Source organism: Lacerta agilis, chromosome 6 (assembly GCF_009819535.1).
Source record: "Lacerta agilis isolate rLacAgi1 chromosome 6, rLacAgi1.pri, whole genome shotgun sequence".
NCBI classification, from domain to species: Eukaryota; Metazoa; Chordata; class Lepidosauria; order Squamata; family Lacertidae; genus Lacerta; species Lacerta agilis.
This window is the reverse complement of record NC_046317.1, coordinates 32,330,045-32,352,125: the sequence shown is the minus strand read 5'-3', so window position 1 is coordinate 32,352,125 and position 22,081 is coordinate 32,330,045. Positions and strand designations below refer to the sequence as shown.

At 43.0% G+C, this 22,081-nt stretch overlaps 1 protein-coding gene across 2 annotated transcripts in view; it reads right to left on the bottom strand.

Moving 5' to 3' along the window:
* The window catches only part of NEGR1 (neuronal growth regulator 1), a 434,548-nt gene that overhangs the window by 123,835 nt on the left and 288,632 nt on the right, over positions 1–22,081 (bottom strand). For both annotated transcript variants that reach the window (XM_033151809.1, XM_033151810.1), the window contains exon 4: positions 1,983–2,114. In XM_033151809.1, the coding sequence (XP_033007700.1) occupies positions 1,983–2,114 (132 nt within the window). The remainder of the gene's footprint in view (positions 1–1,982; positions 2,115–22,081) is intronic.

Below are 22,081 nucleotides of genomic sequence, written 5' to 3'. Positions count from 1 at the left end.
CTATCAAGAACATAATACATAGCAGCTGGTTGCTCAGAATTTTTTACTTCTACATAGATCATTCTATAGCGGGGTGGTCCAATTTGCAGCTTGAGTGGGTGAATATAGCCCTCAAGATCTTTTTTCATGGTCCTCAGCAACATTTGACACTCGCCCCCAGCCCACATGCTGCCTTCTCAAAGCTGGGCTTTGGGATGGAACTGTGATGGCTCTGACAGAGTCCTAGAATCCTTTCCCCTGCTTCCCAAAGCCAAGTTAGCACTTTTGCAGCTTTAAACTTATAGTTGTGCTTAATGTTACATTTAAAGTCCAATGAAAATCAGATACAACCAGTAGGTTTTATAGCTATAGAGAGCATATGCTCTCCCAATGCAAGTAAGCTTTAGCCTTAAATGCTGCTGAATGTTCTTATTCTGCCTAGTCAGAATGAATCATTGCTTGTAGTAGGGAACAGATGTTGACAGTATTTCTGCATTTCACACGAAATGGCTAGGTGAGGAGCTGCTAGGTAGATATAGACAACTGCCTCTTGAAAAAGCCTTCTAAGAATATCCTTCACTTCTTCAGCACTTTTTTTTTTAATGCCAATGTCATCTTGGGATTGCTATTTATTGTTTTCCTTATTTAATAATAGTGTTGAAAGCATATTACACACAATACAGACCTTTGAATAGAAGCCCAGGAACTGAAACTAAGTTATAGCAACATGGGAGGTGACACTGTCTATGAAAGAAGGACAAGAAATAATACAGTGGTATTTGAGAGAAAGCCCCAAGCAACAGAAGTCTTGAAACCATGCGTCTGAGAAGTTAAAAAAAAACAGACCTAGTTCCTGTTTCCAAAATAACTTTCTAGTGTCCACCTTGCAGAAAAGCTAAAGTTGTATGCTATAAGGAACTAGAGAGCTCACCAAGCAGAGAAACTTACTTAGATACCCCAGATGTTTATAAGGACACAGTTTGTTTGTTCAAAAAAGCTGCCCTTCGAAGATGTGACCAAGGGTCCATTCAGCTAACTACACCCTGGTCTGGTATCTCTGAAAAACTCACAGGATGGGCATAATGTAAAAGCCCCAGCTGGAATGCAGCAATCCGAGGCAGCACCAAGCACCCAAATGATGATTTTGTTAGTCTGAATGGAATTGCAAATCGTATTATGGAACATACGAATAATAAATTCAGTCTAGTAAAGTGCCCACTGTGACATGAATTGGAGCACCAGGAGAAGAGCCCGTATGCTGCAGGGGCCCCCAGGTGGTTAAATGTGCATCTTTAACATAGCCCTACAGCTGTTAAGGGCACCACTCACTTAAAGTTAAAGCTAACACTCGGTAGGGAAGAGGCAAAACCTGTTCCCTATGTCCTGCTTACCTCACTGTCTTTGGACCAGGGTGGGACCCAATAGGCACAAATAAAGCTAGTCATGTCAAAAACATGATACACTAAAGTAGCGGACAATTTACTGACCATTTACAGAGTTTCCCAAGATTTGAGGACTTGAGCCCAGGTCTGAGACTGGGACCTAGTCAGGTAAGCTACCAGGGATTATATGCTCAGGTGTCAGACCCACTTTTCGGTCACAGAAAGGAGAAGCTGCATGAAACATCAGTCCTTCTAATTGCCAGGAAAGATAAAAGCTCTTGGTCTGATGAGAAAGGCTTCCATCATGAGCCCCTTCCAGTCATTCAACTGGGTATAATGAATGCCCATGGAAGCAGCATCATGGTGGCAGGCATTCATTATGAGATATCTTCTACCTATACATTTGCATGCACAGTGGTGCATATAGATGTTAAAACAGCGAAGGCAAATACGATTGTTTTTGCACAGAACCTGCTGCCATGGTGCTAATCTCTCGCAGCTAACATCACAAATAGTCACTATTTGACAACTACCTGAATGCATCTTCTACATCATGATGTTTTTCACCAAACTCTTTCATTTCAAATATTTCCCCCTCCTAACAAAACACATGCGACTTACAGTTTACTGTGACTTTTACTTTTTTCACATCTGGGACTGAGACGTCGTTTTCAGCACTGCATTCATATTCCCCAGCTTGGTCTCTTGTAATTCCATAGATGTCCAAATACTGTCCACTTTCAAATGGTTTGGCTGAAATTAAAGGGGAGCGGGAGAGAGAGATTAAAGAGAGTGTACAGGAAATTTCATTGGAGCTGATTGAAGCTCCATTCAGGTAAAAACAACCAGCTTGTTGCAAGAAACTGCTGATAGAACTATTCCTGAAATCAAGGTGACAAACGATTACATCTTTCACCCCTTCTCCCATGTGCTAATAACAACTGCACATTGCACAGCCTCACATAAGGAAGCAATACTGTAACAATGACTACCACAAGAAGCGATATACACCGTCTCTTTATAATTGATTAGAGTTACCTAACCTTGGCATACATCAAATAAATCTATGCCCATTTTGCAATTGAGTTGAACAGCCCTCTAGCAGGATAGATGAAAATTCACCATTATGCTTCAGTTCATATTGACTTTTACAAAACATAAGGTTCCGCCTTACCTAGAAAAAAAGCTGAAACACGTTTCAAATATTTGCTGTGGAAAGGCATTTCATTTTGACTAAAGCTTCTGAACTGCAATGTTCTGTTAACAGCTCCGATATCCATTGTGTTCTAGTCCAGGGTTAAATGTGTATACAAGCCTGTACTGTACGTGCCTGCGTTCAAAATCAAGACACAGGCCAAAAGAATTTCTTGGCCGGGCTCAAAGGGCTCTGGTGACAGCAGGCCTTTGCAACCATGCCAAGATTTCCTGGTGTGGCTTCAGCCAATGTACACCACACCACACTGATGCACAAGAGGTGGGGCTCAGCAGTGGTGTGTGGTGAAATTTTTCATAGGGGAACAGTTAGGGCCAGAGGCACCGGCTTGCGAGGGCGAGGAGGGGCAGATGTTGTGTGTGTGTGACATTGTGCCTCAGGCTTAGGGAAGGTGGTGGAAAGGCTATTGGACCCCATCGGAGCATCGTGCCTCCCTCCCCAAGCCAGGTAGAAGCACAACCCCCTACCTCAGTTGGGATGAATCTGTCAGTTATGGTTCTCCTGCTTTCTTATTTTTGCATACTTACATTCACTCCCAAATGAAAATCCTGCATGAAAATCCACCATTATTCTAGAGTGAATTTCTTCTAAGAAGAATATTTCTGTAAGCAATTTTGACTAATGTGCACATTTTTTGCAAGCATGTTTGCCTAATACAATGCATTTTCAATGTTATTGTCATTTTTATGCACACTTTCCCCTAATATATGCATTTTTGTAAACACTGCTGAGAAGACTGCATAAAAAAATTCAGGTAAGTGCAGCTTTCCTGCAGTTCTTATATTGTTTCGGAAGGTGTGAATTTGATAGATTTGGCTTTAAAAGTTATTTGAATTTCTCCCCCATATCTACTCCCAGCATAGGACTGGGACCTTATTTCAAGTGTTTTAAAGCAGAAATGGGAGCACCAATGCAAAAAACAAAAACAAAATATGCCTGCCAAATCATAATTAAAAATGAGGAAAAGCAGAGGCAGGGAAATCAATTAATAGGATACAACAAAATACAGTGGAGTGATGCTGTTTTCTCCTTTTCTGTTTCACTTGGAAGGAATATATTATGAAAGGTAAGCTTCTGCTAAAGAGCCAGCTGTTCCTGTTTATGTGGTTGGCTGCTGTTACATTCTGCTAGGGCGAATGAATTTCTAGGAAAATATTATTTACTATCAATTTGAAATGAAGCATATGTTACCAGCCAGAATGGAATAACAGATACATTTTGCATTACTTGGAAGTAGTGTGGCCTAGTGCAAAATGCTCTGTTTTCGTATGCCGTTGCAGCGCCGTATTTGAATACACTTTGCTATGTTATACTGATATCAGGTTCCTACTGAGAAGTATCTAGTGAGTTTCACAGCACTGCATTGTATTAAATTGCAGCAGATGGAGGGGGGGGGGGTTGGAAAAAGCAAAAAATACGCTTGGATCCAAAATTCCTCAGATGGTATTTTTCTGTGGTGGAAATGTGATATTTTTCTCTTAACAGAACCCACCCACCCACGGCTCTAGAAAAAGAAGGCAACTTTAGGAAAAGGCCACGCTTCAGTGGCAGAGCGTGAGCCTTGCATGTAGATGGTCCCTGGTTCAATCCCCATTATTTCCAGGTAGGGCTGGGAGAGAACCCTGCCTGAAACCCGGAAAGCCACTGCCAGCCAGTGCAGACACTACTGAGATAGATGGGCTAATGGTCTTTCTCAGTACAAGGCAGCTTCCTATGTTCCTATGCACAATATTTTATGAATATTCCCCACTGTATCCCCCTCACAGTGCACTGGAATGGAAGCAGGTCAGGGGAATTATGGAGGGTGTGAAATGTGTCCAATCTGCCAACATGCAAGTTGTTGGTATTGCCAGTTTCAATGGCGGGGGGGGGGGGATAGGACAGGAAAATATAAAAGGTGAATGTCTTCTGAATTAGCCCTTGCTCTGAGGAGCACACTGCTGAAGGTGAGACCAACACCCGAGGAACTGCTGGTTCTCCCAATTTCTCTGTCTACAAATAGGTTGGATTGCATGACACTGTTTGCAAATGGGCCTATGAAGTGGACGTCATACCTCAGAATTCAAAGCACCTCTTAAAACTCTGAAGGTTGGTATGGGGGATTTACAGAGCAATCCAAAACCCTTTACACTGGGTGGGGGTTGTGGGAATAGGCAGAGACCTGCAGAGCTACAGTTTCCAAAGTGATGTAACAATCCCATAACCAGGGAATTATATCTTGGGGGTGGGTGGGTGTTCCCTAACAACTCTTGGTGCCGTTGACAACCAACAGCTCCCAGGATTCTTTGGGGGGAGCCACGACTATTTTAAGTGGTATGATGGATGTACAGTGCAGAATGGGGTCTTGGTGGCACATTTGATTCTGAACTTCATTGAGGGCAGCAAATAATGAACATGGTGCCATTCAACTCTGCAGATTAGGATTTTCCCAGCCTTCAAATTTTGATCTGCCTCTAGGATTGTAAATGCTGGTAGAATTTGCTTTGCAGTCTTGAGAGCAGCAACATTCGGCTCCAGCCAAGGTCAATACTGCTGCCACTCCAATATTGACAGAAGTGACAGGCTTCACAGGCCAGCATAGCACTACCGCACAAGCAGTGTAACTTGCCAGCTTGAGGAAGCAGTCATCAGTCCAGTTGAAAAATATCACCAGAAACAATAACTGCAGGGGAAATGGATGTACCTTGTACAAAAGCCTGCTACTGCAAAGGGTGCCGATGGAGGAATAAGCGAGAGTGAGAGGACACTGAATAGCAAATACTTTCAGAAACGAAATGCAATGTAAAATAAAATAAAAAAGTTGCCAAGAGTGCCTGCAACAGTTCTTATTAGAGCTGTTATTAGTGTCTGTCAGAGTTTCTTAGAACAAAAACGCACGTGGGTGTATGTTATTTGAAGATGCCATAGTAATCTATTAAAATTATGTGCTGCAAAGAACATCATATAGAAGAGCCGCTACCACGCTCAGCAGATTTGTTTAGGCAGCACAAGGCATTTATAAAATCCTGGATTTGGGTGGCAGGAAAAATTAGCCGAGGCTAACTCTGGATGTGGGGGAACTAGAATATTTGCCCCAAGTACAGGTCTGAAAAGAGATTATTTGTATCAAGTTGTTATGGAAGCCACATGTTCAGAAGTTAAATTTGCATAGGAACTACAATATTACTTCCCCATCCTTTAGAGGAGGCACAAGGCAGAGGGAGGGCTTCAGAGTGTAGAGAAAAGCGAATAGCCAGGAAATGCTGAGTGTAAGAGAAAGATAAGCATTAGGAGGATGTTGATAATCTACCATAAGTCCTTATTTTACAGTACAGTCTAATTCACCTTTAGTCTGAGTTCAGTGGGAAACCTCAGGTAAGTGGGCACAGGGCTACAGTTTTGCAGCTCAATCCAATACAATGTAAGTTCCCTCTCCATTCAACACCTCTGAATTTGCTTCTTACTGTGGGCATGGGTCTGCAAGCACTTTATGTCTCTCCCCACCCCACCCCAGTCTGCTATCTTATGCTGTGTTTTTAACATACATAAATGAACACACACCAAGTCCAAAGCAAAGAGGGAACTCTCCACATGCAGCATTCCACTCATGTTGCCAGTTCATTTGTCATCATAAATAAAAGTGCAATATAATGTAAGAATGCTTGGACTCACAAGCAAGCAGTCTAGATCCTAAATAGACATGGTTTTCCGACATGAGAAATATATCTGTATCTTATATTTATACTGTATAGTTGAAATTGAACTTTACTGATATTTACAATGCTGTGCATAAAACTGGACTAACAGTAACAGTAAAAGCAAATGCTCAGTAGCAGTTAATTAAATAAGAAATGTGGATTAATGCTCATATTTGAGTGAGTCATGAAAAATCAATCTTGCTGAAGAAGAGGAGATTGTCTAATAAAGCCATTTACAGCTCAATTATATGCATGGCTACTTGGAAGCAAGTCCCACTGAGATCAATAGGGCTTACTCCCAGGTAAGTGTGTATAGGGTTCCAACCTCAAATTAGTTAAATGTCCTGCGTGAACCCAAAAATTCATAGGCTAAATGGACATGGTTTTCCGTCACAAGAATCATATTTATTTTATTGTTTATCAGTTCCCAGGATTCTTTGAGGGGAGCCATGATTATATAATGTAGCATGTTTACTGCCTAGAGGCCTCAGAAACATGAAGGCATTGTTGGGTATTATCTGTGAATTTTCGTACATTAACAAATGAATGAACATGAGAACTATCAAATACAGATACAAAATAAAAATACATGCTTCTTGTGCATGAATTGAATTCAGTATATAAGAATGTCTGCCTGCATAGGGTTAAGATCATGGGTAGGCAAACTAAGGCCCACGGGTTGGATCCGGCCCAATCGCCTTCTAAATCCGGCCTGCGGACAGTGTGTTTTTACATGAGTAGAATGTGTCCTTTTATTTAAAATGCTTCTCTGGGTTATTTGTGGGGCCTGCCTGGTGTTTTTACATGAGTAGAATGTGTGCTTTTATTTAAAATGCACCTCTGGGTTATTTGTGGGGCATAGGAATTCGTTCATTTTTTAAAAAAAAAAATATAGTCCAGCCCCCCACAAGGTCTGACACACAGTGGACTGGCACCCTACTGAATAAGTTTGCTGATCCCTGGTTAAGATGATCCATAGCCCAAAGAGATGTTTATTACCTGTGAATTTGGGATTATTGCCAGATGAGGCAAACTGTGAAATTTGTTACTTAAAGATCTTTCATGGCTTTTGCATTTTTTAATTATCAGATTGCCTTTAAACATGCTTATTTTGAGCAAAGAAAACAGACAACTCCCCATTTATTTATTTTGCCCATGTCACGGGTTGTACTCTCTGCTCTGCAGTATGAGTCATTCCTATCTTGAATACTGATGATCTATAGCTCTGAAATGACATAACATGTATCTCTGTATCATGTATTATTGCTTTATTTGAATTTATATTACTTTTCTACCATTGTAGGGCATTGTAGATTGGGCTCCATTGTAGAATTTAGTGCAATTTAATTTCCTCATATTTCCCAGCAAAGTTTATTGCAATCTATTCCTGCTATCCATTTACTGTCCAGGACACTAACTCTGAACCACTTTAGGAACTGGAGGGTGAAGGGCCTTTGTTCAAATTATGAATTTTAGCAGCACCCTGTGGGACACCCAAAATCGGCACCCCTCCACCTTGTGTGTAGGGACACGGGTGGCACTGTGGTCTAAACCACTGAGCCTAGGGCTTGCCAATCGGAAGGCCGGCAGTTCAGATCCCCGCAACGGAGTGACCTCCCAGTGCTAGGTCCCAGCTCCTGCCCACCTAGCAATTCAAAAGCACGTAAAAGTGCAAGTAGATAAATAGGTACCGCTCCGGCGGGAAGGTAAACAGTGTTTCCATGCACTGCTCTGGTTCGCCAGAAGTGGCTTAGTCATGCTGGCCACATGACCCGGAAGCTGTACGCCGGCTCCCTCAGCCAGTAAAGCGAGATGAGCGCCGCAACCCCAGAGTTTTGCGCAACTGGACCTAATGGCCAGGGGTCCCTTTACCTTTACCCCCTTGTGTGCTCCATTCTAAATCATAACCATGGCATCCCCAGTGGCACCTCTGAGGCACCACACCCGGTGTGACTGAACTGGTTTCACTCCCTTAAATCCTCCTCTGTGGGCAGAGGCTAGGAAAATGAATTTCCCTATAGCGTTGCACCAGGTCATAGCCACTGTGATAAAAGTTCATGCAACAACAGTACTTGAGAGGGTTAACAGCTCAGGGGGGTCCATCTGCTTCCAGAGGCAGCATGGAAGGAAGAACTCCCTGGGATTTGTGTATTTTGGTAAGACGATTGACTGTTGTTGGAGGCTCGAAGCCCCCTCAGTTGTGCATTAAAATAAATGGTCACATCCTTTTAATAAAAAGCAGGGACTGTCTTTACAGTAACATATGATGAGCTTGCTGGATCAGGCCAATGGTCCGTCTAGTTTAGCACACCCTGTTCTCACAGTGGCCAACCAGATTCCTGTGAGGAACCTGTAAGCAGGACCTGACCACAAGCAGTTTCCAGCAACTTGTATTCAGAAGGATACCAGCAGCAGTTCAGGGATTAGCAGTATTCCTCTGAGGTGCTAAAGCTTTGGCCCCTGTCTGAGAGTACCAACCCCTGAGGTCTTTCCTGGATGTGCCATGGATTCCATCTGACATACAAAGAACTTTATCCCTAAGCCATGGATAGCAGCCAATGAGGTGCATTCCAGATGTTTTGGACTTCAACTCCCATCAGCCCCAGCCAACACTGTCAATGGCCAGCAGTGTTGGCAGCTGTAGTCCACAACATCAGGAGACAACACTTTGGCTACTCCTGCCCTAAAAGCTGTGATGTTTCCTTAAGCCCTTATATCTATAATGATTGATAACAACTTAAAAAAAAATTGTCACTTTCTGCAAAGATTTTAAAACAAACCATGCAAATTCTGTAAGTGCTGATTCAGAAAGTTTCATGAAATGATGGTCCATCATTACACAAATGCATCATTAGAGCAACAAATCTTTTAAGGCTATTAAATTGATGTATTACTGTCAATCATCAAAGTGGTGTTGCTACAATGATGCGAGAATAGTAAGTAACAGTAATGCCAGCGTAAAACTGTCCATTTCCAGAGAACATTCTCTATCTTGTAATAAATCAAAATTTTATAGTAAACTGCACTGCAGTTTCCCTTTAATACTAAGTGGCAATCCTCAAACAGCACTTTATTGAAAAAGTATATTTTTATGTTCTATTCAGAGATAAAATGACTCATAGGGACTATTTATATTTTTCCTAGAAGCACAGTGTCCAGTTCACTGCTATTTCAAAATTGCTAGTTTTGAGGCTAGTGTACATATTGGTTTTAAAACTGAAAAAGCCAAGTTTAATTCCCCACCACTGCTCTCAAAGTTATATTAACTTTTTATCATTGAGCCGAACTGCTGTCAGGCTAAATTATATATAACTGAGATCCATAAAGTCACCATACTCTGAAGTAACTTTGAATTTTCCTTTTAAAGTCATTTTACCAAGGCATCCTTACCCAGCTGTTGTGCTAGGATACATTAGGGTATTGATTTTGCTGCCTTAGAGGTAGAATCTTGATATAAAGGATGTCTATCTACATTTTAATACTCCTGATGTAGATAAAAACAGCTGCTCTCGGTTGGAAATAGCACAAGACACTGAAACAAACAGACCAGATGGATATCTGTACACTATATGGACAGCAGCATAGTCAGACGTCCTTCTGTTGTGTAAGAAAAGAAGAAAAAGACGAAGAAAATGCAAGCTACCTACACTACAGGTGCATAGGTTTAGTGTTCACCAGAGATCAACAAAACAGCCAGGGACAGAGTTAATTCTCTTCAGTGTTTTTGTTCAGAATGTTCCCATGTCACAAGCGTGACCCAAGCAATAGACTTCCCATCTTCACCTTCATGACAAGATGTTTACTCTGATCCTGGGCATGTTGACTCTGAAATACATTCTCCTGGGTTCAAATGGGAGTACTGAGAAGTACAGTAAGTATGCATAGGAGTGCAGGCTTAATTGCTGACTTCCTTTTCCTACTAACAGCTGAAGGTTGCAGCGACCGTGGATGAAGCATTTTCAATAAATACCCCGTTACAGCTTGTTGCCATGAAGCCAAATAAGAAACCTTCCCAATTTGATGCCAGATAAAGCCCAGTAGACATATATAAAAGTCTACCAAGGGTTAAGACCCTTTATTTCACTACTTGTTAGGAGCTCTGAATACTGAAGTCACAACCCATCACCGGTGCAGTGTTCTCATTCTGCTTTAACACAGGCCTGGGTTAGCCTTGCAGCACACCTGGTTTAGTGCCTCTGATCAAGGAAAGGTCTGTAGGTTGGTGGCAGAGCATCTCCTTTGCAATGCAGCAGGTCCCAGGTTCAATCCCCAACATCTCCAGGTAGCGCTGTCTCCTGTCTCAAATCCTGGAGAGTTGCATACTGAATTTCCTATCTTCCTAGTGCTTTCTCTACCCAGAAGCACACCTATTCCACATGTTGCAGCTTCATCATGCTAGCACAAGATTGAGCATCTGTGCGGCTGATTGCCGCTATTCTTATTAATGACCTGCTTGCCCAAAGTTTGCATTCAGTCATATACACTCATCACATCTAGCTATTCCAGTGGTGGCCCCTCCAATTTTAACCTGGCTCTTTTAAAGAAAACTATGAAGAATATTCTGAGGGCTTTGGAGAGCTGACAGATTTTGTGAAGCCTTATTACTTGGTCCCTGAACATTACAGATGCTGAAATAAATGTGACAATTATTTTGTCATTGAAGCCTAGTGGGGTTTTTTTTTTAATAGTTAAGAAAAGCCTTTCAAAAAGGGTTGAAGCTTTCAAATGGCAGCACAATATATGCAGACCTAGAAAGAGCAACGCACCCTCAACAACAAGGAACAATGTCATCATACCTAACCAACATCTCTGCTGCAGAATTCTCATATCATGCTCCTATTATTGCACATGATCCAGGTTGTAAGAATACCACAAGCAGTAAAAGCAGAACAGAAGAAAGTGACAGAGATGTCTAAAGACTTAGACTAGATAAGTCCCCAAGTCCCTGTCAGGGGGGAAAGGGTGGGGAATGAATGAATGACAGTCAAGCCACATGATGTTCCTATGGTCACATGTGATGTTGGCATTGGAAGGAAGGATAAATGTCCACATGGATATTGTGGCATAAAACAGCACAAAATGTGGAATGCCCGCCTATCAGATGCCAAGGAAATAAAAAACTATTTGACTTTTAGAAAGCATCTCAAGGCAGTCCTGTATAGGGAAGTTTTTTTACGTCTGTTTTATTGTGTTTTTAGTATTTCGTTGGGAGCTGCCCAGAATTGATCTAGCTCCTACCACCATCAGAATCCTCACTTTGAGTTTTACCCAGTTACAAATACTCAATCTAAGCTGTTGGGATAGGATGAAAGAGTCCCTATCCAGGCACTGATGTGTATTCTCATCTCCCCCTACTAAGACATGAAAGTAAATATGAAATACATGCCACCGGCTGAGATTGAGATAAATAGCTTTCAGCAGGCCAGGGCAATTATTCATAATGGCCTAATGTCCAATTTTCTATTTTCCTACATGAAAAATGAGAGTCCTCTGAGCTTTTGGCTATTCCTGGCCAAGTCAGAGTTGATACTTCCTGCCGTGGTTTGCCACTGAAGGATTTCTGGCTAATCTCCAGACCCATTCCAACTTAGCTGCAGGGAACAGATGTTTCACCTCATTCCTTCATCTCTCACCTGGAAGATAAGAGCAGTTCTGGTGCCCATAATCAAGCTGTTGCCTGCCAGCAGAATAATGATGGCATAAGGGAGGTATGTCAGTGCTCATCAAATAAAACCACTGAATTGTTTTACACTCTTTCTCCATAACACACACACACACACACACACACACGTATGAAAATGTCTGCAACAAATTATTTCAGTCATCTAGAAAATTCAGCTATTTCACTATGATCTGTACGTATATCTCATCATTACAAAGAGAATATGAATCTGGTGCTGGCTGATTTAAAAGATAACATACCCGGAGTTGTCCCAGTTTCCCCATTGTTCCATTTGTTTCCTATAGCATGGGACAGTTGCATCCTTCCCTTATCTCTAAGAAGGGAGCTATGATAATGTTTTCCTTCTAGCTTTTATAATTCCTGCTATTGCAACATTATGGTGTCTTGGGCCACAGGATGCTTTAGCTGAGATTCCTGCATTACAAGGGGTTGGACTAGATGACCCTTGGGTCCCTTTCAACTCTTCTATGATTCTATGCTAAACAAACTGGAAGAAGTGGGAAGAGAGAAGTTTTTTCTGCAGCAGGAACCTCTGAAATTCAATGGTCAGTTTAAGAGTCATTGGACATATGGTGGATAAAAAACATATACAAAGTGTGTGCTTTTCCACACCAGGTCAGTCAATTTGTCCATCGAGCCCATTATTGTCTCCTATGACTATTAACACCTCTGAGGGTCACAGGCATGCAGTTCTTCCTGACCATATGTCAGGGACTTGGTCTACCACAGAGCTAAGGGCCACGCCTCATTTTTTATTAGTATAAATGCCATTAGTCCACATGTTGTCAGAATATTTAACATACTTATTATATTTTTATATGGCATTTCCTGCAAGGAGGCTCCCACCCCCCCACATCCATTTTCTTATTGGAACAACCCTATGAAGTAGCTTAGGCTAAAACATAGCAGTGACCTATAGTCCACACAGTGAGGTTTCAAACCTTAAGTCTCCCTGATCCTGGTCTGATTCCCAGAGTAGAGAGATCAGTCTGCATGCACGGATGAAAGCTCTTCAAACATGGCATGCGCCCTCACAAGCAGGCTTTATTTTGTGTACATTCTTTCTCCATAACATGCAAAGTGGGCATCAGTGTCCCAAGGTACTTAAGATTGCTGTTAAATAAAACCAGTATAATAACCACCTGAAGGATGGGTTTATAGGTGTGCTGCTGCTGAATTTCTTTGATACAATAGGATCGCGTTCTGGTATGCCTATCCTTGATCTTGCCTCACATATACCTATGATCATTCAGAGGGAATTAGCGGAGAAGTATGGCACACACAGTTACATGATCATAGCAATTTCCCACAATCTCATAGCAGCAGTTTTTGGAAACCATGATTGTAGGAATTAGTGCAACCCAGCTCACCAGTGTACAATTGTGTTTCCTCCTTATGAATACAGGAGTGTGTGCTCCATATCATTGTGCAGAGTATGGCAGCAGCCTTCACACAATAGCAGCCTTCATAATGACATTTTTGCACTAATGTGCTCTAGCAAGGCTTCTACAGGAAGTATTCTCTCTCTTTCTCCATTCAGTTGACTAGCAATGCCTTTTGTCCAGTAATTGAATTGAATCAACTCCTAGACAGTCCCATCATTTGAGTGCTCTGAAGATGTATTACACTAATATATCGTCAGAATGACAGTGCTATGATGATACATTAGTGTAATACATCTTCAGAGCTTTAGTGCTGTCCAGAAATAATAGGGATTGTATTGGATAGAGTTCAGTTACAGCACGTGCACGCATGCACACACACACACACACACACACACACACAATCAGAATCAAAATTTGCTAATGGGGGAGGGGATTCCTCCAAGATGAAAGAGCAACAAAGCTAATCCTGAAGCAGAGGCTGGCAATATCACTGAACTGCAAATGTTTAGTGTTATTACAGGAATTTTATGCTGTGTTGCAATTATGCTCCCCGGCACACTGTTATTATTCTGTCCCTTGTTATTTTCAGCTGTAGCCCGTGCGTCCTCCACACCTCTGCGATTCAGATATGCTTGGTGTATTTTAATTGTAGCCATTTACAAAGAAATCATTGCCAGCTTTTTCCTTTTCTTTTACATGTGTTGCATTTGTTGTATTACAGCACCTTGCTTTGTGACAGGAAAACAAAACAAAACCTTGAATCTCTTGGTAACATCATAAAGTTTTTACATGTTGTGAAATAGTTCCTGAAACTGCTTTTTCATACATTCACCTGCGGGTCAAACATACAGTGGTACCTCGGGTTACATGCGCTTCAGGTTACACACGCTTCAGGTTACATACTCCGCTAACCCAGAAATAACGCTTCAGGTTAAGAACTTTGCTTCAGGATAAGAACAGAAATCGTGCTCTGGTGGTGCAGCGGTAGTGGGAGGCCCCAATAGCTAAAGTGGTGCTTCAGGTTAAGAACAGTTTCAGGTTAAGAATGGACCTCCGTAACGAATTAAGTACGTAACCAGAGGTACCACTGTACTTGCCATTCAGCACTTAGTAAGGCTCTCTTTGCAGAAAAAGAAAGGCTTTTATTGGTGGCAGGCATTATTAGCACACTACACAGAGGACAAAGATATTCAGGCCGGAAGAGGAAGTGAAGTGCTGCAATCTCTTCTTATAGAGACACACAGGCACACCACATAAACTGAAAGGCTGCTTTGCAGATAGGGCTCCACCAGTGCTTTCCCCCCTCTTTAGGGGGTACTCAAGGGTACGCAATACTAGCACCTCTCTTTTTTTGGTTAAAAAGTGTGGCACTTACTGTAACAATTTCATGGTGAGTTCTGGCACCTATTTTTCTTAGGTGGGGGAGCACTGGGCTCCACTACTGTATTTCTGACACACCAAGATCCTCAATCTCATGTTTCATGTTGAAGAAGCAGGATGTGACATAGATTCATTGCAGGGAGACCACAAAACAGCAAAGAAACTAATATACTTCAGTTTCTTGGCCTGGCTTTATGGGAATGAGCAGTGTGACGGTACATCAAGCTAAAATCCCAGGCAAATTGCTTCTCCTCTGTGTCTGCTGCCGCCGCACAAACCTTGGCCTCCTCTTCTGATTTGTCTGGAGGGAAACAAACCATAAGACTGGATTCAAGTGATCCAGTCAAGTGGCAAGTGAGGCTACTGCTTGTTTCCTAGCAGGAGTAGAGGAAGAGCAAAGCGATCATGATTTCAATACACTACTCAGTTACATTGAGCTATAGTTCAACTATGGTTAATGTAACATGCAAACCACATCACTGTATTCGTGATGAAATAACAACATCTCCTACTGGAGAAGTACTTCAGGGCACAGAACCCTAGAATTTTGAGTGAAAATGATCTTACCACTTCTACAATTGGGCATTAAGTTACTAGTTCTTAGTGTCTGATACAGACACACTTCATAAAGGAGGTCATTCCACAGCTTAGGGGTATCCACAGAGAAGACCCTGTATTGTGCCTCCACTCTGCAGAACAGCTTGACAGAACTGGCAACAAGGGCCTCACTAGCTGATCTTAACTGCTGTGAGAATAGGATGCTGGACTAGATGGGCCCTTGGGATGATCCAGCAGGTTTCTCTTTGGTTCTTATGTTGACACCTGGGCAGTTTGATATGAATAATTTTAACATCCTCAGTGATACTTAAGAGCTAGAGCTATTGGAAATAATAGGACTCAATAGGCTGAAAGAGTAGCAACTTTCAATGGGTCAACTTTCAATATGACTTAGTCTGACACGATTCTTGATAAATTCTGCACTTCTCTATTGTTTTCTATGGACGGCTTTCACTTCTGCTTTGGGTGAGACTAAAGGCATGGCAACCAAGTGAACCCGGGATTTAGGTGTGAACTACATATGCCTAATTGAGGTTGAATCCTGACAAGATTGAGGTTGAATCCTGACAAGACAGAAGTACTGTTTTTGGAGGACAGGAGGCGGGCAGGTGTGGAGGACTCCCTGGTCCTGAATGGGGTAACTGTGCCCCTGAAGGACCAGCTGCGCAGCCTGGGAGTCATTTTGGACTCACAGCTGTCCATGGAGGCACAGGTTAATTCTGTGTCCAGGGCGGCTGTCTACCAGCTCCATCTGGTGCTGAGACCCTACCTGCCTGCAGACTGTCTTGCCAGAGTGGTGCATGCTCTAGTTATCTCTCGCTTGGATTACTGCAATGTGCTCTATGTTGGGCTACCTTTGAAGGTGACCTGGAAACTACAACTAATCCAGAATGCGCCAGTGAGACTGGTGACTGGGAGCGGCCGCCGAGACCACATAACACTGGTCTTGAAAGACCTACATTTGCTCCCAGTACGTTTCTGAGCACAATTCAAAGTGTTAGTGCTGACCTTTAAAGCCCTAAACAGCCTCAGTCCGGTATACCTGAAGAACCGTCTCCACCCCCATCGTTCTGCCCGGACACTGAGGTCCAGTGCCGAGGGCCTTCTGGCGGTTCCCTTACTACGAGAAGCCAAGTTACAGGGAACCAGGCAGAGGGCCTTCTCGGTAGTGGCTCCTGCCCTGTGGAACGCCCTCCCACCAGATCTCAAAGAGAAAAACAACTACCAGACTTTTAGAAGACATCTGAAGGCAGCCCTGTTTAGGGATGCTTTTAATGTTTAATAGATTATTGCATTTTAATGTTCTGTTGGAAGCCACCCAGAGTGGCTGGGGAAACCCAGACAGATGGGCGGGGTATAAATAAATAAATAAATAAATAAATAAATAAATAAATATTATTCCTTATCATCTTCCCTTTCCTATACCTCTATCTACTATTCTTAAATGCATAGTAAGGTTAGAAACCCTTGAGATCAGCAATGGGCATGAGTTAACATTCTCAGATTGTACCAGCAGTGATATACCTTTTACTCATTCTTGGAAAAAGGAGTCTTAATTTCTCTAATAGGCATTGATCTCCCCCTTGAACTTGCTATTGAATTAACGATGAGCCTGATTTAGCATCAAATAGAAATCTTGCAGTCTCCTTCACATGAATGGGGAGAGGGGAGAGCCATGACTGTGCTTGTATGTTTGGATATCACCATCAACTCCTACCAAACACACACATGTCCATCACTTTAAAATTAATATTTTACAAGTGCTCGAACTTATTTTTTTTTATTGGCTTGCAGGGCCAGTTCTCTAGTCAAGCTATACACATCTGATTTATTATTCCAATAATTTAACCTGCTCATCTTCTAGGCCATAGGTTCCGTCATCTGACAACAACACCCTTCAGTTGTTTGCACAGGCCACAAAGAACTGCCTCTAAGGACACTGAATGGATGCTGAAATCAGGTATTAAGAATTGAATGGACAAACATTTCAAAAAGCCCTAACACATCAGGGAACGCTTGGTGAGAGGAGCATTAGATGAATTACATTGCAGAGGAGGAATATTTACTTTTCTCTCGTGCCATTTCTGATCTTACTGTCATTCATGCAGGATTAATATACATTATTGTACATTAATGTATTGTATATTATTGCCCCTATCATGACCACATATTTGGTGTTACTAGGGAAAGGCTGAAGGCCCACAGGATGTTTCCTCATAATCAGGGACACTGGTGGGTCATAGGGCTCCTTCCCCCCTTAGCCGCATGCATATGGGGCTCTCGTTCTTTAATACTTTACAGAAAAGGAGGCAAGTTTATGTTCACTTAGGTACATTGGAAGTCCAACCAAATTGATAAGATGGGAATAAACGAAAGACAAGAGTCATAAAAAGAACCCATCCAGAAAGCTAAAGCTGGAGTGAAATATGAGTGCAAAAGGTCTTAAGTATCGTTCTCCAGGCCCATTAACCCATTTCACAATTAAAGGCCTTTTCCTGCTTTGTAAAGCAGGAAAAGGCCTTTAACTGGAGGATTAATTTGTATCCTTTAGCTTCCTTCCTTCCCTTTGTCTAAGTCAGTCTTCATGCACCGGTTAATTAGACTTATTGGCAATTAAGTTCTCATACCATGATAAAGAGCCAGCCTTTAAGGTGCTACAGGATTATGTGACTCTCCCCACACCCTACTCTCCCAGTCTGACTAAGGCATTCTGCTGAATTTTGTTGATTCATTGTATTAGTGGAGTTAAGCTTTCAAAAGGCAGAGTGCTAGTGAGTTTATAGGGAAAGCGACATATCTACAAGAATGGCTCAGCAACTGAGTGAGCTGTCCGGGGCTTTATTCACACTACCTTTATCACAGGGGGAAAAACAACAACCCAACTACTGGAAATGACGCTGCATGTTGGAAGACCATTCTTGCCACTCTGATGCATAAAAACCACGCCATGATACTTAGATCTGATTGTTTGGAGCATCTTGATGCCAGCACCGTACAGTCTCAAAAGCAACTGGGGATTATGTGGAGATGGTACATAGGATCAGAAGGGCAAAACAGTGAACAACTCCATATGTTACAGTGAGATACACCTAACCCATCACACCTGGAGGCCATTTCAACATGGCTGCACAATAAAGGTAATGTGTAAGCCAGTTTGAAGAGAAATTGCAGTTCCTTGGAGGCTTTGAGAAGGTTGGAGAGCAAGTGCTGCAATGCAGCTCCTCTGACTTAACATTTCTAGCTCTTGCTTTCAAAAAATGGAAAGTATAATAAGCATGCTGTGCATACAAGTGTTAGGAGGCAGAATTATGTCTCAGACAACCCCAAATTCTTTTAAGATTCCAGTTTCATTCTTCAGCTATTGATGTTGCACTTTGCTCTTAAATGTCAGAACAAAATAACTAATACCTGCAATTTATTCAGATGACATTTCAACAATATAAGATTTTCAGATTACAAGCTTCTGTTCCATGTTCCTTCTAGTGTTACACTAAATGTGTAGATTTGGCGGATTTACATAATAGCTTTAGATAATGAATATTTATAATAATGAATGAATTTACATAATGACTGCAAGTTAAACATGCTCCATTAAAACTCATGCTCTAATTTATGTACTAAGTTAAAATAACTTTACAGTTTATTTTCATTCATATTAGACTAACAGTTTCTCCTCAGCAAAAAGCAATGTACCAACCACTGCCAAGTGGAAACTATACAAAGTGGTTATTTTCCCCCTCTTCAAATTATACTGCATTTTATAGTTTTCACTGTGACGTGCTGATTCCATGGCCGTATACACATTGTCATTTACTCTGGCTCCAGTGTACTCCCACCAGTGGTGTTTGAAGCCAAGTACACATGATTTCAGCAGCAATCCATATCATTGTGCAGTCTCATGAATAGCATGGCAGTTACATGAATGGGGAAACCAAAGATGTATTGTGCATCAGGTAACATGCCCACCCCCCTCTCTGCAATATGAAATTGTAACTTGAAATGCAGCGAGGAGCAATAATCTTGCTGCATTTTATGATGCTAATATGAACATAGCCTGTGTCTAATCTGCTCCCATGCAGGCATGCTTAACATTGTAGGACTTACTTCTGTATGAACATGCATAGGATTGTACTGAAGCAGATGGATGAACGTGGAACACTACAAAAAGAGAGACTGTATTGACCCTCACATTAGGTAGAAAAATGGCACTAATTCGTACTGACCCAGACCAATGGTACATTACCCCAGGTATGCCAACTTAACCTGACCATACCAGCTCTCCATATCTGCAGGCACAGGTACCTTCAAGTTCTTCAAATAGACTTGTGGGAGTCTAAGCACAGGACCTTATGAATGCAAGGCATGAACCCTATTTCGGAGCAACAGTCTTTGTAATTATATGGATGCTGCTGTGAATTACAGGTGAAAACTGAGGAGAAACATGAAGTGCCAATGAACCTTAGTTCATCAAGTGAACTAAAAGCAAAAGCAAAGCAAAAATCTAACGTGTGCCGCATAATGAAAACCACCGTGTTCTTTCCCCTATAAGCCCAGCTTCTTTTATTACCTGACTAGTGGTTTAAGCCCGTTAAAAAAACGGGCTAGAATATATGTGGAGGGGGCTGGCGCCCCACCCCCACCCCCTGCCAAAGCCTGCTTTAGCGGGTGGTCGGGGGGTGGAGGAGAGGCAAGCAGGGCTTCTCCGTTAAAGCGGAGAAGCCCTGCTTGCCCCCCCGCCCACCACCCCCCTGCCAAAGCCTGCTTTAGCGGGTGGTCGGGGGGTGGAGGAGAGGCAAGCAGGGCTTCTCCGTTAAAGCGGAGAAGCCCTGCTTGCCCCCCCGCCCCCCACCCCCCTGCCAAAGCCTGCTTTAGCGGGTGGTCGGGGGGTGGAGGAGAGGCAAGCAGGGCTTCTCCGTTAAAGCGGAGAAGCCCTGCTTGCCCCCCCGCCCCCCGCCCGCCTGCCAAAGCCTGCTTTAGCGGGTGGTCGGGGGGTGGAGGAGAGGCAAGCTGGGCTTCTCCGTTAAAGCGGAGAAGCCCTGCTTGCCCCCCCGCCCCCCACCCCCCTGCCAAAGCCTGCTTTAGCGGGTGGTCGGGGGGTGGAGGAGAGGCAAGCAGGGCTTCTCCGTTAAAGCGGAGAAGCCCTGCTTGCCCCCCCGCCCCCGCCCGCCTGCCAAAGCCTGCTTTAGCGGGTGGTCGGGGGGTGGAGGAGAGGCAAGCAGGGCTTCTCCGTTAAAGCGGAGAAGCCCTGCTTGCCCCCCGCCCCCCACCCCCCTGCCAAAGCCTGCTTTAGCGGGTGGTCGGGGGGTGGAGGAGAGGCAAGCAGGGCTTCTCCGTTAAAGCGGAGAAGCCCTGCTTGCCCCCCGCCCCCCACCCCCCTGCCAAAGCCTGCTTTAGCGGGTGGTCGGGGGTGGAGGAGAGGCAGCAGCGCCATGCAGGCCAACGGGGCAGGAGGGGGTCAGCAGCAACAGGCTCTCCTTGTAGCGGCGGGAGCAGCAGCGTGACCTCCCTCTTCGGCTTCCCCTCGTCCTCTGCAGCCGGCGTTCCATTTAAACCGCCCCGCTTGAACTGCCGACGCTGCTCGTGGCCCGATGTCTCTCTGCTCCAATCCCTGTGTCCCTGGGGCACATGCTCAGTTGCGCAAACCCAGAGACACACGGACTGGACGCAGAGACACTTGCATTTTATATATATAGATAACTGAGTTGGACTAGAAGGTTCTATTTTTTCACAGCTTCTTTGTGTGTGTTTTTCTAGACTCTATTTTAGGATGCCTACAAGCTGTCTCCTTATAAATTATTTTACCCTAGCATAATTTTCTCTGTGGTAGAGGGTGACCCAGGATGTCAGCCATATCAGATTGCCAAGCAGTCACCCCCAAAAAACCCCTCTCTAGTAACGCTGATACAGTAACATAGGTATTTTGAAGACAGTGCCTCAAACAAGGCATGAAATATACTGCAGATGCATCTTTTCTTAAACAATAGTTTCCTTGCCATGGTCTCAGAGAATAGTTTACAGGTATACTTCTTCCATTTATTTTGTCAAGCTTGAAATCATCCTCATGATCACACCTCGTTGACACAACATGAGCATCTTATCCCTCTCTGGAGTGAGATCCACCAGCATTTCTGTGCTAGAATGTACAAGGTTAAACGTAACGGGAGCACTCTCTTGAGGCCTTATTTTAAATGAATGGTTCTATTTCTAGTTACCGTAATACTTATGTCCAATTGGAACACTATTCAGTTAAGTGTAATCAATTCATTCATTTTGTTCATTCATTAAAATGTAATTCAAGTGTTCTATGGACTTGCATGGCTGCAGTTGTGCAAATGAAACTAAATATTATCTCTAAAGAAGAACTTAGACATCATGACCCCTATCTGAGAGACTTGTCTAGGGAAGACCATAGCAGAATCATAGAACTGTATAGAGTTGGAAGAAACCCAAAGGGTTACTTTGTCCAGCTCCCTGCAATGCAGGAAACTCAACTAAAACATCCATGACAGATGGCCATCCAATTAATAGAATCAGAATTCTTTAATTCTAAGTTCTTTTTTTGCACCAGGCTTTGATTGGTGGAACTTGGATTCTAGTAGATCCCACAGGTGTGAAGCCTGTTGTCTGTGCACCTTGTCCCTTTATCACTATAGTCCTACTTCTGATCCACTAGGCTTCATCCTCCAGGCTCCACCCAAGTACCAGAATTTTGACTTTTAGGAAGTGGTAACCCTGCCCAGGTCACAAATATTTGCAGGTGAAATCTCACCTTTCCTTTTTGATGGACGCTATAGCAACAACTGCATGTTATGCATTCAGGAATG